At 41.9% G+C, this 17,290-nt stretch overlaps 2 protein-coding genes across 4 annotated transcripts in view; one reads left to right on the plus strand and one right to left on the minus strand.

The window, feature by feature from the left end:
- Positions 1 to 17,039, plus strand: part of LOC118432401 — a 20,630-nt gene extending 3,591 nt beyond the window's left edge. The window contains exons 3-7 of one of the 3 annotated variants that reach the window (XM_035843958.1): positions 531 to 657; positions 6,584 to 6,720; positions 9,601 to 10,206; positions 10,240 to 12,893; positions 13,618 to 15,355. In XM_035843958.1, the coding sequence (XP_035699851.1) occupies positions 531 to 657; positions 6,584 to 6,720; positions 9,601 to 10,206; positions 10,240 to 10,864 (1,495 nt within the window). In that variant the 3' untranslated portion in view covers positions 10,865 to 12,893; positions 13,618 to 15,355. Of the gene's footprint in view, positions 1 to 530; positions 658 to 6,583; positions 6,721 to 9,600; positions 12,894 to 13,617; positions 15,356 to 16,228 lie in introns of those variants that run through there. The other 2 variants (XM_035843957.1, XM_035843956.1) reach the window with 2 other exon arrangements.
- The window catches only part of LOC118432403 (trehalase-like), a 32,131-nt gene that overhangs the window by 8,544 nt on the left and 6,297 nt on the right, over positions 1 to 17,290 (minus strand). The window lies entirely within an intron of this gene.

Genomic DNA, 17,290 nt, shown 5'->3' on the forward strand with positions numbered 1-17,290 from the left:
CATCAGGGTCATGCCTCCTCGTAATTTAGAGCTCGCAGACTCGTCGTCCGATCGAATCGCGCCTAATGTGAGGGGGGTATTAGCCCTAAAGTTTGTGTTTTCTCATTCTTCAAATAGACACCCTTCACGAAGATTATTAAGACTATCAAAAATAACAAAAACTTACTGCAGGCCAACAGCAAGTACTGATCATTGTAAACCATGAACTTGTAAGCAATAGATGGTACAGTTTGAGGAGGATTTTCAGTAGATTCAAGACAGACCTAGCAGCAAGAAAATCAAAAGAGCAGCATTCTTACATCGGATTCATATGCAGATTCTATTAATTTTAGGTTTAGGTTAATAAATTTTTGAAGCTCTTCCTCTTTCGAAGCCCTCAGGGAGAGTTATGTCTTATAAGTTATGATTATTTATTGTCATGATTTATGATTATTATTGATTATTTAGCTGGTGTGTTACGCCGAATGGCGGTTATACCGGCTATATAGATACAGCTACAGATACAGATTATTGGTATATGTTACACACAGATGTGCCTGTGAGAAAGAGAGACAGCGTATCAAGCAGGCAGGAGGAACGGTCACTTGTTACAAGGGAAAGTTTCGTCTGAACGGAGCTCTGAGTGTATCACGATCCCTGGGAGACACAGAGTACAGAGTGAGTAGTCAGCTTGTGTCTCTCGTTTATGTCAGAATTAGGGCTGGGTATCGGTACAGCGTACCGGTACAAAACCGTTTTTTCTTATTGGACCGGTCCAGAAAAACCGGACCTGAAAAAATTAGGTGACTGGATGTTGGACCGATTAGAAAATTAACAGATTATTTCATAAGGCATTCACACGTTTTGGCACTTGCAGGTGGAAGAAAATAACAAGAGTGAAGTAGAGTAGAGTTTATAGTAATTTCTACCAAGTTTTACAGCCAATCGTACAGGTGCAGTTAGCGTTGTAGGATTTTAAAATGGCAGTGTAAGTCTAATACTCCACCAAACAGGTTTCTTTGTAGTGAAATGGACCATTGGTATGAGTCAATACTGCATCAGGTCCAGGTTCAGGTCCGGACCTGGACCTGATCCTTTGGACCTGAACTGGACCTGGACCTGAATTTTCTGTACCGGTACCCAGCCCTAGTCAGAATGATTTTTTAAAAGTTCTGAAAGTTCATAGTGTGAGATTTTATTCTAGTATAACTGATGACATGATTGGAACCTTATCATAATAGTTGCCTAATGTCATGATACAAATGTATTTTTCTTTAGTGAGATCTTTAGGTAAATGTAAAAGATACAGCGGCGATCGCGTTATAGTTAACACCCGTCAGCGTCAGTGACGCGTCAGAAATCGTCAGTGACGCGTCAGAAATCGTCAGTGACTGGTCAGAAACCGTCAGACATCGTCAGACGCCCGTCAGAATTCGTCAGAGTCAAACGCTGACCAGTCAGCGTCAGCGTTAATGATATGTATGAGATGGGGTCAGGTTTCATGTTTATTTTGTACCCCGACAAGACAATAGCAATTTTGTCACCTCCTAGTGTGCGAGTTTTCGTTGCGATGTTGCGGCAGGTCGTTGACCCCCGAAATAGGCAGCTTACGTGGATATACCACGCTTCTGGGAGGGGAAAGTTGTTAACTTAATAATTGCTCTTCTGAACAGCTTAAATACACACACAAACCTAAAAGGGGTTGGCAATGATTAGAGTATGAGTCATTCTCGTTGAAGATTAATTGCTAAAAAAAATTCAGTGTTGTCTTCTCGAGCCGACTGTGGCCATATTGTTTAAATTTATCACGTTGTTATTTGGGCTCTAACCGCTCGACCGATCTGAGACTGGGAGGGACTTATATACGGACTTTCAGTGCTTTAGCGACTCATTTCTTAGATCGTTATTTTCTACGGGTTTCATTTGATGAATGTAAGAAAATGGCATCGTGGTCAATAATGACACCGGGGAAATCGTCTGACACGGCCGGGTACAATCGACATTTTTGATCATGCGAAATTTCCAGGTACGGGTGAAGAAAAGCCGGCCTGAGAAACCAATTGTTATATTCTTTAGCAGATAAATGACAGATTTTATCGAGATCGATTCTTGTCTTGCACTTGTCGGCAAATACCGATATTTTTTGTATTGCTTCAAAAACTCACACATCGACGGGAAACACGTGTAGTTTCCAATTTCCCGAGCCGAAACAGTCCGTGCGATTAGAAAAACCGCTCACAAAACTGCGATCTACGTAGTAGCTAAGTGAATACTCGTATATGATTGTAACGCAGTTTGAAAAGCTAGCAATGATATCCGATGTTACAAAACTGTGTCAGCGTTTTTATGTATCCACGGAACAAAGAAAAATACTGCAAAATGTAAAGCACAGCGCATGCTAAAAAAGATGTTGGACCCGAACGTACCTTGCTGTACGTGTAAACAAACATGAATGCTAGCGGTACAACTTCTCTGCGGGTTCAAACTGCGATTGATTAAGCCGAAGATTTAACTAAAATTTGTGCACTGTAACAAAAATAGCGAGAACAGTTTGGGATCTGAATGAAACTGAACTATAGATTATACGATTTGATACATCGGCTTCTGATCGCGCGCGAAACAGCAGCTCCGAGGACGGCCACTACAAATGTACACTCTCCCACGATGCGCGATCATGATTGACAGATCGCGGTTGTTTGAAGATCGTGCCGCCCGCGCCGGCCTGTCTGAAACTTTGCAGGACGCAAATTCAATCATTTTTGACAGCCAACCAGCAAAGAGGAAAACTGACAGCAAAAATAACTTGATATTTGTCTATAAATGAGGTTCTGTCGCCGGCGTTCGAAGAACCCCGAAACATGGCTCGCAAAAAATAAACGAAAGACTTGCAGTTCGAAATCTAATACCGGTAAGACCAAGGAGGTTACTTGCTAACTTGGTAAGACGGAAAATTTGTGGCAACCAGGAACCGGGATAAATCTAAAAGAGGGAAGGGCCCATGCAGAAATAAATGTTTTGTCCATCAGACGTGCCTGTCGAAACATTGAATGAGCCAACTGTCTCTTTCTGTCAAATTTATGCATGGTCAACATATCCGATGCTTTATTTAGTACATTACTTGTGCTCGCAATTATGAGGGTAACGAATTTCTGTTTAGGCTCTGGAAACTACAAGGGCGTGTTTCCCGTCGGCGTGCGAGTTTTCGCAGGTGATTACAGGGGATTGTTGTAAACAAAACAAAACATTATCGTGTTTGGCGATAAGTGGAAGACAAGAATTGATCCGGTAAAATCTCTTGTTATTAATTAATGTTTTGAGTAGAGTTACTACTATATGGTTCCTCAAGGCGGTTTTATTAAATCCTTAGAATTTTTGAGTCCATGGCAAACGTGTACAATCATCATCATCTGTGTACAATACATTTTACCGCCATGGTAAAGATCACCGCAATTACGATAAGTTGATTATTAATTAGACATCATTAGCTACTTTTGTAGGCTAGGAATTTAGGTTTTCGTCCGCCGGCTTTTTCCTGGAAACACTGCTGCTCGTACCGTCAAGGGCGCAACTCAGCATGAAGACCTACCTGTTCCTGAGGGAGCTCTTGGGTCGGAACATCGCCATCGGACGTTCCTGCTCATCGGACAGTCGACCAGGGCATATTCCAACCATACGCCATGGCATATAATCAACCTTATGTGTTTTTGAATCTATTTATTAAGTGTGTTTTGTCTGATATCAGTTCAAAAGTTCTGTTGAATTCACTAACACTAGTTCTAGTTCTACTTTGTTTAACGGTAGCTAGGCTAGAAAAGTAGGATTCAGGTCACCATCCGCCGGCTTCCTTGGCACTTGTCGAGGTTGCAACTCAGCCAAGACCTACCTGTTCCTGGCGGAGCTCTCGGGACAGAACATCGCTGACGGGCAGTCGACCGACGAAACCATACTCCAGGGCATATATTCAACCTTATGTGTTTTTTAATCTATTTGTTGTGTTTTGTCTGCTGTTAGTTCAAAAGTTCTGTTGGATTAACTAACATTGGTTCTATTTCTAATATGGATAAAGGGATTCGGGTTTCCATCCGTTTAATAGCTTCCTTGGCACAATGATGATCGTTGAGAAATCTTACGTGTGTGCAACTTATGTACGCTTCATCATAACATATAACGTTTAAAACCTGGAAGGTAAGTTTATACCAGGTTTTCCATCATCATTCTGCTGCTATCCGATCGAAAATCATCTATTCCGAGTGTTGGAAATACGGTAAGTACATTGCTAAATGCGCTAGAGTATGAAGAAACCCAATGCCTTAAGTCATCTCGAGTCGCTGTACGTGTGTGGTACCACATACAAAATGTTTCAGTATAAACCACAACTGAATCTGTCTAACAAAGAGAGAGACGCTTTGTGTGGAACATAACGATGTGGGTTTACGATACATGTCGTTCAAAAATATTCAAAATATATTCATCGACACTAAATATCGCTATCAAGTAGAATAAACCAAGAAAAAAAATCAAACACGGCGGAAAAACATGCACCGTGCTGATTGTTCTTACAATAAATGAATGAAGACCTTTATTGCACATTTTTGCCACACCGGGCCGGCGGGCCCGGGCGGTACAGTACCGGCGGGCCCGTTCTTTGAGAATGCCGCCAAACCAAGGTCCTTGGTGAAACTCAAAGAAGCCGCGCCCCGGCCGCATGTGTCAATCAATTGAGCGGCGCGGTGGGAGGGTCCGGGTCAGACCCATTTTTGCTACAATTCTACCGGTATCTGAACATCTAATAAACATATTCACATGCACAAAACATCTATTGATTTTGATTACAACAATGCAGGCCTCATATTTTCACCCCAAACCCCAAAGATTGACAACATTTCCCACTTTCTAAACGCCACACAAAACTCTATCCTAAGTCGTGACGTCGTGATTACGACGTGTACACGCCGCCTGCGTGTGTCATACCAAGGACGTTACATCGTTGATCACTATAGAATCTTTGGTTATAATTAATAGGAAGCGAGGACGAAGTAGCTCTAAAATAGCCCCACCATTCCAGGTGTGTATTTGTCGAACGTTAATGGTGCAAAGATATTCCCATCAAAATGCGTAGGTTTTCCGCGTGCGTGCGAGCGGATGTTCCCGATCGCTGATCACAAATTCGGCGGCAAAATCTTCGATAAAAAACACACCAAAACCTCTTCAAAGCGGATTATTTGACAGAGAACTCCTTTTTTTCAGTGCTGTGCCGTTAAATTCTTTATATACACTGATATAAACATAGCCAAACACGTAGTTCCTGCAAGCTCGGCCTCGCTAGGAGCCGCCAATACCTTCGTTTCCCGCCAACAGTTGTGCAAATCTTGCCTACAGTAGCCAATCAGAGACACGTATGTGCTACGTCACGTGATATTTACATACTGTTACGCAATGCTGGGTCCGTCGTCCGTAATGTAGCAGCTAAACATGGCAAAGTTTTCAGTTGAAGTTTACGCCGTATTTAACTTAAAAATACCGGGACTCGAACTTATATGATATTTTTACGTCTTGCACAATAATTATATAAAGGTAGCCCAGCCAAAAATGTATTTTTGTAGTCGATCATGGCCGGCAGCTCGCTTGTTTGATGGTTGTCTGCCGCTAGTTTCTGGCCGATGGGCGTGCTTTGCGTTGCCGAAAATAATATAACTGTTACATTGCCGCGTTCTTCGGGTTGACTTTTTGGATTGACCTTTATTTTATTAAAAGAAATAGGTATCCTGAGAATGTTTCCCCACCTCAGAACTTTTTTACTACACAGTGTCGTGAACATGATGTTGACAATTTTGCTCCGATTTTTTGCAAACGTAGCGTTACACTACCTCCCGGCCGGCGCTCGCTGAGCAGAGTTTTATCGAGGAACGCTACTTTCGTGATAAAATCTATTGCAACAACAATAATCAACAGGCAAATAAAGAGCTGATGAGCAAAATGAGTAATTGATAAAGTAAGAACAAACAACTCCACTCTTTAATAGCAAGCAGTACTTACTTAGTACGTAAATAATAATAGCAAGCAGTACCAGAAGAAAATTCGATCTACTGAAATGCAGGCAAGATCGCCGTCTCTTTCCGCTGTTCCGTTTTTGTATCGGCAAGTTACTGCGCAGCATGACGCAAATTAGTTCTCCTCCCACTAATCTGTGATGTTACCGCGGCCTGCATATGAATGGTTCGTCATTTGATAACGCTGACCAGTCAGAAATGCGGCAGTTTCCGTCAGTGACGCGTCAGAAAAATGCTGTGACGGAATAATGTCCGTCAGAAATCGTCAGTGACGCGTCAGAAATCGTCAGCGTCAGTGACGGGTGTTAACTATGGCGTGAACGCCGCTGTAGGATCTTTCAGATAACTGTCAAAGTTTTATACATTCGTAGTACAATGTTTTAAGTTTTGATGGCTGTAAAAGTCCCAGACCTGAGATGTACTAGTATTTGTTAAACAATAAGCTGACAGAAGTCTAACAGAACATTCGGTAGAGAGATTACATGTCTACAGTTGCCAGTACAGATGACTGAAAGTCTGCGGGAGCTTTTTAACGTTGTTGCCGTGCCCCACAGCCTGGCCTGACTGCCGTACCTGAGGTGACGCATACCCCGCTGACCGGTACTGAGGAGTACCTCGTGCTCGGCTCTGACGGCTTCTTCGATCATGTGTCGCTCGAGTCCATCCGACACTCTGTATATCTGAGCTACATGTGAGTCTCCTCTTATACTACTTACCATATTCTACCCTTTCCTCCATACGAGTAGTTAAATCATACAGTCATGTATGTACATTCTTCTGGATTGTGCATGATGTATAGTGTGTATTGCCATTTGATTCCATGTATTCCCAAGTGTAGCATCAACATGGAATTCCTTTGTGCATGAGTCAGGACAAGCCATGACACACATGCTAGGGTTAACGTGTGGCAAGGAGAAACTGGCTGAGGTTGGGAGCAATGATGGTGATTAGATGTGGAAAAATGCCAGTCTGTTTCTATTTTACAAGACTCTATATAACTTTTCAGTTACACACAGGAACAGCTAAGAATAGATATAGAGTTAGAATTAGTCAAAAAGTAGGTGCCAGTGTGGTGTGGTGTCAGGGCTCTAGACAGCTCGACATTTTTTTCCGTCAGCCAATTTCCATTGTCGCGAAAACACTATTCCAGGAGTTAGAGAGACTGAACTGAGACCTTGAAAAACGGGTTTTAATGAGATTATCGTATGCGAAAGGGCACCGACACACATTGTCAACAATCATAACAATAGCAAAACAAACAGTATGTGGCTTTTACGGCCGTGATCGGCGTCCTCAAGCAGCCTGTAGCTTCCACCAAGGAGCTTTTATCAGATTTTTGTCCGTCAAAGTTGACGGATTAGTTTTAAAATTTTTCCGTCACACGCAGCAAATTTCCATCAATTGACGGAAAAACGGACGCTGGCTAGAGCCCTGTGTGGTGTGTAAAAAGTTATTGTGTAACTTAAGACTATAAACATACATACTTGAGACAGGAGACAGGTAGGAGGGAAGCTTATGTAGAATTGGGAAACAAAGAGCAGCACAGGCAGGAAAAGCAGGCAGGTTTTCCTTACTCAATGTTGAATTAGTTCAGTTCAGTTAGACATTATACATATCAGGAATACCAGAACACAAACAGGCAGAGATAGGGCCTAAAGGTAGGAGAAACTGGTAGCAGTCTTAGCACAGTGCAAGCATATTTACTTAACTTTCTGAATCACTCACTTGAGCAGCATATTTTTGGTCAACTTAAAAGGAGTTTCATTTGTCCATTCAGGGCTCGAAATACCACCTGCATATGCAGGTTAGTGCAGGTAAAATTGGAGCTGTGCAGGTATTTCTGGTGTCTACCTGCACCTAACCTGCACTGGTCCATGTACTGGGTTTTATACATACATGTCATATGATGTAAGTGTATGTGGATTGTGGATAGCTGCATTGAATGTTACTACCTATAAAGTATAAGAGGAAAAATAGCAATGGTTCCTGAACAATTTTAGTACATTCCATACTTGCCAAATTCATAATGGTGCAGGTAAAATTTGTCTGGTGCAGGTAATTTCCAATGTTACCTGCACCAGTGCAGGTATGCAGAAAAAAGTATTTCGAGCCCTGCCATTTGACGATGACCGACCAAAAGACAGAAGATCGGCGTTACTAAGATTAGCACGCTGAAAGATGTAGAGAGGTTTTACTGCAGTCAGCATAAAAAAGATACTATTATTAGAGATTCTAGCTTATTAAGAAAAGAAGGATTTAAAAAGCCATCTATGGCTTTGGCATGTTGACTCATAGTTTTGAAGTTAGTAATAAACGTCCACATGGACACAGGAATGCAGGAAGCAAGCATACCTCACATGTGCAGAGTCAGACAGGCAGGCAGACAGGCAAGTAGGGCCCCTTTGATTCACCTTTGAGTATGTCTAACAATTTGTTCCAAACTCCAAAACAGGACTGTACATATCATCTACAACATATGGTTGAACCATTTGTTGTGATAGAACCAGTACCAGTCTGTGGCAACATCGTAAAGGTATGTGCTTCTCCGTTTGGTGATGGTTTACTGGTTGATTGTTTAATTTGGAGTGGTTGGATGGGTAGAGAGACTACTGACTTATTGCTTTGTGTTAAGGTGGGGTTACACATGCGTATATATTCAAGTCCGTTTGAGGTGCGTATGAAGCTCTTAGTCTCTACCAGGCTTCTCAGGTCGCGGGAAAAATAGTACAAATTGGACAAATATAGATACATAACATGCCAGATGAGTTAGCTAACCGAGAAGTATGGTTAGCGACCCAGCTAACTCGTCTGACATGTTACCTGTCTACGTTTGTCCAATTTCTATTATTTTTACAACGACCAGTGGAGCCTGGTGGAGGCAAATACTCCCATGCGCGCCTCATGCGCACATAAATATATACGCAGGTGTACATAACTTTTGATAAAATGATAACCTGGATTTATGATTATTTAATTGTGCTTTTTTGCTCGGGGATAGTTTAACGGTTGCAAGGTTGATTGTTTGTGTGGTTGTTTCTTTGTGGTTAGTTAGATATGTAGTGACTTGTTGCTTCGTGTTTTACAAATTGTTTAACATGATTGCTTGGTTTGTTTCAGAATAGTTGATGTATCTATATCAGGATTTTATCATTGTTATTATATCAGAATATCGATGTTTTATCACCCAATATTCAGCCAAACTTTTATACAGTAATGTTTAGTACTGAGTTTAACTTATGTATGAAATTGTTATATGATATTTTTTGCACCTTAATGCAGGTTACCACAATCCCAAACTGTCCTACAGTTAAGCAGAAATAGGCATTATTAGCTAACAAAAGAATATGAATTGTTGTAAAGAAGTAGGGAATTATTATGTTTATACCGTGAAATTTGACTCTGCATCTACTTATTGCTATATAAAAGATTCTGTAATAACCTGTGAAACGTTACAAATTTGGTTCAGCTAAGAGTTTTACTTTCCAGACTAGTTGTGCGGAACATAACAAATGTTATTTTCAAAAGCTGTTTGAAGATGTTTTAGGTTTTACACAAACTCCTTCTTCAACAGGAGACATGGTGGATGCCTGGACAATGTCTCCAAAGACCTGTTCGTGCGAGCGCAGAATGCCGGCGCCATTGACAACATCACCATCATGGTATGCTTCTTTCGAAAGCACCTGTCCTGTCCCTACCAATCGGAGGATGAGGTCAGCAGAGTCAGCCGGTTGTCCCACCTTGCGGAGTTGGATGATGATGATGATGATGAGGGAGGCTCTGATGAGGACGAGATTGACAGATTCCTGGCCGAGGTCCATGCCATGACTCCCGAGAAGAAGCCCGAGATGACTCCCGACCAGCACCAGAGCACTCCACCAGAGAGCCTTCCATCCTTTGCTCCAACTTGCAAAGGCATCACTTTGGGCCAGAAGGCAGCAACGACCACACCAACTCCCAAGACACCAGTCGCTGTGCACCGGTCATTCTCAAGTGTAGCAGTCTCAGCCCAGTCAGTCGAGTATGTCAACCCTACAGATTGCTTGCCAGCAGTTGAGTTCAACAGGCCGCCCTCTGGGATCTGTGCACCATCTCCGACTCCTGTGAGACTGTCCCAACCATCGCCCCCTCCTGTGCCAACCAACAGCCCGCATCCTACAACTTCAGCACCGACATTCAGTCCAATCGTAAGCTTGCACCCCACAGGGCCGCGACCAACCGTGCCTCGCTTTTCCGCCTACAAGCCCCGCATGTACGACCAGTGGCAGAGAGTTCCGAAAAAGATCAAGTCTTCGACTGCCCACGCAAACCAGACACCCCTTCCTCTGAAGAAAGTGTCCATCGAGATGGCATCATCCAAACCAGCGGCAAAACAGTATGCCAAGGGATCGCCGGTACTCACAGGCAATCGCAGGTACTCATCAGTAAGTCGTGACAAGATGCCTGACAAGACGAAGGCCAAGCAAGTGGCCTCCGCCCCTTTGCTCCTTATGACAACAAAGTTGGAGACAACAAACAGGCCATCCCACCAAGCTGCAAGGCCATGCCGCAAGTGCGAAAGTTGCGAGTCCGGTCGCAGTCCGGTGAGACCATGCTGGAAGGTCACGGAAGCCCAGGGAAGTGGAGACGAGAAACCAAAGAAGAAGAAGAACATCATCAGGAGGGCGCTGAAGAGTGGCAAGAAGAGGGGTCAGGAAGTGCTGGAGGGCGGGCGCAAGGCGCTGAAGGCGAGCCGAGAAGTCCTGCACGCCAAGGTGACCTGGGTGGGAACCCACATCAACCGCTTGGGCTCTGCTGTGTCGAGGAAGAACCGCGTGTCTCCACTGGAGCCAGGTTAAGTGCATAACAGATAATCATAGATCATTTCTAATTTTTAATTAGTTAGAGCATGGCTTGTCAGGGGGATTGGGGGAGGATCTGGGAGTTGTCATTAACCACAATTTGTCTTACCTTAGACTTGCCACCAAATTCAATTCCACATTATAATTTTCTACTGTATTCATACATGACACAAACATTTCTATCATCAAATACATTATTTCTGTTAGTTTCAATTTGGAACTTTTGTGACTGAAATATAGTTTTACTCAAAATAGTTCAAACTTATTACAAATATAATCTAAAACCCTTCTTGGTGACTCTGGTTACACAAAATATGACATTTTAGACTTTTTGACTCAAACTTTTAGCCCAATACATTATTATTGACACAGAAAATCAACTTACATGCTTATAGACCCATACTAAACTGGTCAGTTTGAGGAGCTTCAAAGATGGCCAGCCTGGTGTGGCTGGATTATTCAGGACCATGAGTAGAGTTACAGTATAAGAAAATGGTACAATTAAAAAAAAAGGGTTTAAGATTATTATGGTTTTACAAAAACAAAAAGGGGAAGAAAAGAAAATAATGTAATCTGTTAGTTTCAATTTGGAACTTTTGTGACTGAAATATTGTTTTACTCAAAATAGTACAAAATTATCACAAATATCATTTAAAACCCTTCTTGGTGACTCTGGTTACACAAAATATGACATTTTAGACTTTTTGACTCAAACTTTTAGCCCAAAACATTATTATTGACACAGAAAATCAACTTACATACTTATAGACTCATATTAAACTGGTCAGTTTGAGGAGCTTCAAAGATGGCCAGCCTGATGTGGCTGGATTATTCAGGACCAAGAGTAGAGTTACAGTATAAGAAAATGGTACAATTAAAAAAAAAGAGTTTAGAATTATTATGGTTTTACAAAAAGAAAAAGGGGAAGAAAAGAAAATAATGTAATCTGTTAGTTTCAATTTGGAACTTTTGTGACTGAAATATAGTTTTACTCAAAATAGTTCAAACTTATTACAAATATAATCTAAAACCCTTCTTGGTGACTCTGGTTACACAAAATATGACATTTTAGACTTTTTGACTCAAACTTTTAACCCATTACATTAATATTGACATAGAAAATCAACTTACATACTTAAAGACTCATATTAAACTGGTCAGTTTGAGGAGCTTCAAAGATGGCCAGCCTGGTGTGGCTGGATTATTCAGGACCAAGAGTAGAGTCACAGTAAGAAAATGGTATAATTAAAAAAAAATAGTTTAAGATTATTCTGGTTTTACAAAAACAAAAAAGGGGAAGAAAAGAAAATAATGTGAGAGGAAAAAGTGTGCCGGTCTTCACCAAACTAATTAACCTGAATAACAGAACATACCTCATCAGAGATGACGATACAGTGACAACGGACGGCTAACTGACATTACTAAAGAACCATGGAGCAACTATTTCTATTGGTTGAGATGGAGCTGAAGCCTCGGGCTGAACCTGAATGACATTATCATTCAACAAATTGATTGGAAGAAACTCTGAAGTCTTTTGTGATTGGAGGATGACTGGAAGGGACAAATGTCCAGAGGGATCAAACTAGTTCAGACTAGTTTGACAGTCAAGTGGAATCTACTCAGGTTAGGTGTAAACATGATACAGTCCACACAGAATGACTGCTGGGTACAGTCTGCCTGGGGTGCTGGGGAAGTGCTCAGTAGTCATGCTGGGAGTCCATAGAATAGAACTGACTGAAGAAGTTCTTTCTTTTTCTTCTAGAACTGACTGACTGTAGTGGACTGGCACCAACTGGCAGAGGGGGAATGGGGGCTAAGGGAGAGATCGGTTGCCCCAGAAATATTTATTACCCAACTCCAGGGCAACAGATTTCTCCCTAGCTCCCATCCTCCATCAAAATTCCAGGCTGCCGATGGCCTTGTTGCTCACCAGGTTCTCCCCCTCCCTCCAGTTGGTGTTGAGTCTACACAGTCAGTCTAATGCAATAATATATACGACACTAAATATTCTAGGGCAGGGTCTAAGGTTGACCCTGCCCTGGAGATTAAATACAATGGGGCAGGAACGGTTAGTAGACATACTGGGAGTCCCAGCCTGAGTAGAACCGACTGACTGTAGTGGACTGGCACCAACTGGCAGAGGGGGAATGGGGGCTAAGGGAGAGATTGGTTGCCTTAGAAATATTTATTACCCAACTCCAGGGCAACAAATTTCTCCCTAGCCCCCATCCTCCATCAAAATTCCAGGCTGCCGATGGCCTTGTTGCTCACCAGGTTCTCCCCCTCCCTCCAGTTGGTGTTGAGTCTACACAGTCAGTCTAATGCAATAATATATACGACACTAAATATTCTAGGGCAGGGTCTAAGGTTGACCCTGCCCTGGAGATAATACAATGGGGCAGGAAAGGTTAGTAGTCATACTGGGAGTCTCAGCCTGAGTAGAAGTACCGACGACTTCTTTCTTTTTCTTCTAGAACTGACTGACTGTAGTGGACTGGCACCAACTGGCAGAGGGGGAATGGGGGCTAACGGAGACATCGGTTGCCCTGAGAAATATTTATCACCCAACTCCAGGGCAGCACGTACTCCAACAAATTTCTCCCTAGCCCCCATGCATCCTCCATCAAAATTCCAGGCTGCGGATGGCCTTATTGCTGGTTCTCCCCCTCCCTCCAGTTGGTGTTGAGTCTACACAGTCAGTCTAATGCAATAATATATACGACACTAAATATTCTAGGGCAGGGTCTAAGGTTGACCCTGCCCTGGAGATTGAATACGATGGGGCAGAAAAGATTGACCCTGCCATTGGGGATTAGTAATACTCTGGGGCAGGGTCTAAGATTGACCCTGCCCTGGACATGAGTAGTATGTAGGGCAGGGTCTTAGGCTGATGTGTGGACTCCCTCTGTCAGCACCACACTGCCCTGGCTGGGACTCCCACTCCTGAGCAATTCCCCAGCCCCCTCACCCCATAAAGACTGTGTATTAGGCGGCATCAGTCGGTAGCCAATCCACTGAAACGACTTAGCCTGCTTCCTGCCTCTTCCTCCAAAGCTTCCCCTATCCCTTCCTCGCTCTTCCTGTCACTTCTTCAGGTCTTCTTTTTTTCTCTTCCACCCCAAACTGCTCTCTTGCAACGGTGGTGCAGTGGCATCTCTTTTGACCCTCATCCGTTACACCCTCTCGCTGTTGGGCCCGGCATTGGCGGCCAATCCACTACCCATTCATTCCTCCTGGCCTCCAGCCTGCTTCCTCCCTTCCACCGACACAAACAGCGGATTCTGTGGATTGGTTCTTGGTGAAACCTTACCTGAGTAGATTCCACTGGACTGTCAAACTAGTCTGAACTGGTTTGATCCCTCTGGACTTTGTCCCTTCCAGTCATCCTCCAATCACAAAAGACTTCAGAGTTTAAATTTTCTTCCAATCAATTCGTTGAATGATCACGTCTTGTCAATCTCGAGAACCGCTTGCTCATGGATATACTCAGCGCGCTGACAAAGGTTCATGGAGAGAGAGAGAGAGAGGACGAGTGCTCTTTGATGAAAGCACAATGCTCTCCTATAGATGTCTGCATTGGGAGTAAATCTGCTGAAAATTATCTTTCACTCCAGAACCAACAACCCAGCCCTGGCCACAGGTGTCTGTTTCAGTTATAATTCAAACTTAAACACAACGCTAATGATTATTGTGATTGACCAATACTTGGTTGAGCTAGGTTTAGTGGGTACTCACTGTCACCCAACAGGGTGGTAGCCAGGGAGTGGCGACCCTGCCATGGAGGAGCCAGTCACAAAATTAGGCTTCTTAGGTTAACCTCAAGCAGCGGACACTGTTGATTGGTTTTTGGCTAACAGATGAAATGTGAATAAGTGATAACAAAAAGATAGTGGACTGTGGTTCGAATTCTATGCTGGCAACCTGTATTTCAGGCCTTTATGGCTGGCATGTGATAAAAAAGCTAACTGACCAGTGGGTTAAAAATGTAAAACAAAAAACATGTTGCAACTCTGGGATATTGTAAAAAAATTACGACTCTTAGATATCATAATAATACATAACCTCCCTATATGTAAACAGTAACATCAAATTTAGTGATCAGCTTACTCTACTATACACATTCCCTGCATGGGCTGAACTTTGTAACATAATTTGTACTTTATACAACAACCTATTGATTATAAAAGAACACCTGTTGCCAGTACATTAATAGATATTGGTACTCACTGTCACCCAACAGGGTGGCAGCCAGGGATTGGCGACCCTGCCATGGAGGAGCCAGTCACAAAATTAGGCTTCTTAGGTTAACTACAAGCAGCGGACACTGTTATTTGGTTCTTGGTGAAACCATTTTATGATTAAACAGATGGAAGTGATAGCAAAAGTTATTGGACTGTGGTACTCTACTCTGTCAACCTGTATTTAAGGCCTTCAGGTCTGGCATCTGAGGGAGCTAACTGACCAGTGAGATAAAGATTTAGAAAAAAATGGTAACTCTTAGATATTATTACATTACTTCCCTATATAATTCATTTTATACTGTCTATTAAACTGCATTCCTCTTTCAGAAAATGTAAACAGTAACATCAAATTTAGTGATCAGCTTACTCTACTATACACATTCCCTGCATGGGCTGAGCTTTGTAACATAATTTGTACTTTATACAACAACCTATTGATTATAAAAGAACACCTTTTGCTGGTACATTGATAGATATTGGTACTCACTGTCACCCAACAGGGTGGTAGCCAGGGAGTGGCGCCCCTGCCATGGAGGAGCCAGTCACAAAATTAGGCTTCTTACGTTAACTACAAGCAGCAGACACTGTTATTTGGTTCTTGGTGAAACCATTTTATGATTAAACAGATGGAAGTGATAGCAAAAGTTATTGGACTGTACATGTGGTACTCTACTCTGTCAACCTGTATTTAAGGCCTTCAGGTCTGGCATCTGAGGGAGCTAACTGACCAGTGGGATAAAAATTTAGAAAAAAAATATGTGTAGAGACAGTAAAAAAATTGTAGAAAAAATGGTGACTCTTAGATATCATTACATAACCTCCCTATATAATCCATTTTATACTGTCTATTAAACTGCATTCCTTATTCTGTACCAAACCCTCAGAAAATGTAAACAGTAACATCAAATTTAGTGATCAGCTTACTCTACTATACACATTCCCAGCATGGGCTGAACTTTGTAACATAATTTGTACTTTATACTACGACCTATTGATTATAAAAGAACACCTTTTGCCGGTACATTGATAGATATTGGTACTCACTGTCACCCAACAGGGTGGTAGCCAGGGAGTGGCGACCCTGCCATGGAGGAGCCAGTCACAAAATTAGGCTTCTTAGGTTAACGACAAACAGCTGTTAATTAGTCCCAGGTGATTATTGTGTTATAAGTCTTACCAGGTAAATGCTACTCTTACAGCCTTATCTTATATTAGAACATTTACATAAACGACTCCCAGTGAATCCCCCAACCTTTTAACACCTTACCAATTTACCATCAGAAAGACAAGCCATGTTCTATTCCTGCTGTGATGATCCTACAATTAATAAACTAATTTGTATGTAATCTTATGTAGAATAGAGAAGAAATATGTGTAATATTACAAATTGATATGACTTGGAAATTGACATGTATTTTGCGCTGTATATCACATGCTTTTGATTTCTGTGTCACAATTTTGTACCTTTTGGTATTGTGAAATACAATATTTACTTTAAAGCCATGTCTAATTATAAGTATATATACCATGTGCATGTTAAAGATTTTCGTGCTGCATACTTTGTGCATGTCACATGTTATCTGACTTCTGTGTCACACAGTACAATTTTGTACATTCTCATATTGTGAAATACAACTTGTGCATTAAACACATGTCTAATTATAAGTGTATATATACCATATGCATGTAAAATATTTTTGCTCTGCATACTTTGTGCATGTCATACAGTCACATACTATCTGACACAGTCACAGTTTTGTACAGTTTGGTATTGTGCAATGCAATATTTTCATTAAAACATGTCTAATGATGATTGTATCTATACTGTGTGTATGTTTAACATTTTGTGCTGCATACGTTTGCGCTGCATCACATTCTATATGACTTCTGTATCACAACTTGTACAATACATGGGATTGTCAACTGGTAAATCATTGTCTCTGTTTTTACTTGGTAATCATTTATTTTTGGGCCATGATACAATACAATTTCTGGCATTAATACAAGGAGCAGAAGAGCATTAATGCACGGAGTGAAGTGAGTTAATTCACTTCAGGTATGCAAATGTGAGAATATGTGTGTATGTATGATCGTGTCATCACCCCAAAGGTTTTTAAATCAATATTCTGTCAGGCTACACCAGTGTTCCTGTACGATATTCTGTCAGGCTACACCAGTGTTC

The sequence above is a fragment of the Branchiostoma floridae genome, chromosome 15 (genome assembly GCF_000003815.2).
Source record: "Branchiostoma floridae strain S238N-H82 chromosome 15, Bfl_VNyyK, whole genome shotgun sequence".
In the NCBI taxonomy this organism is placed as follows: domain Eukaryota; kingdom Metazoa; phylum Chordata; class Leptocardii; order Amphioxiformes; family Branchiostomatidae; genus Branchiostoma; species Branchiostoma floridae.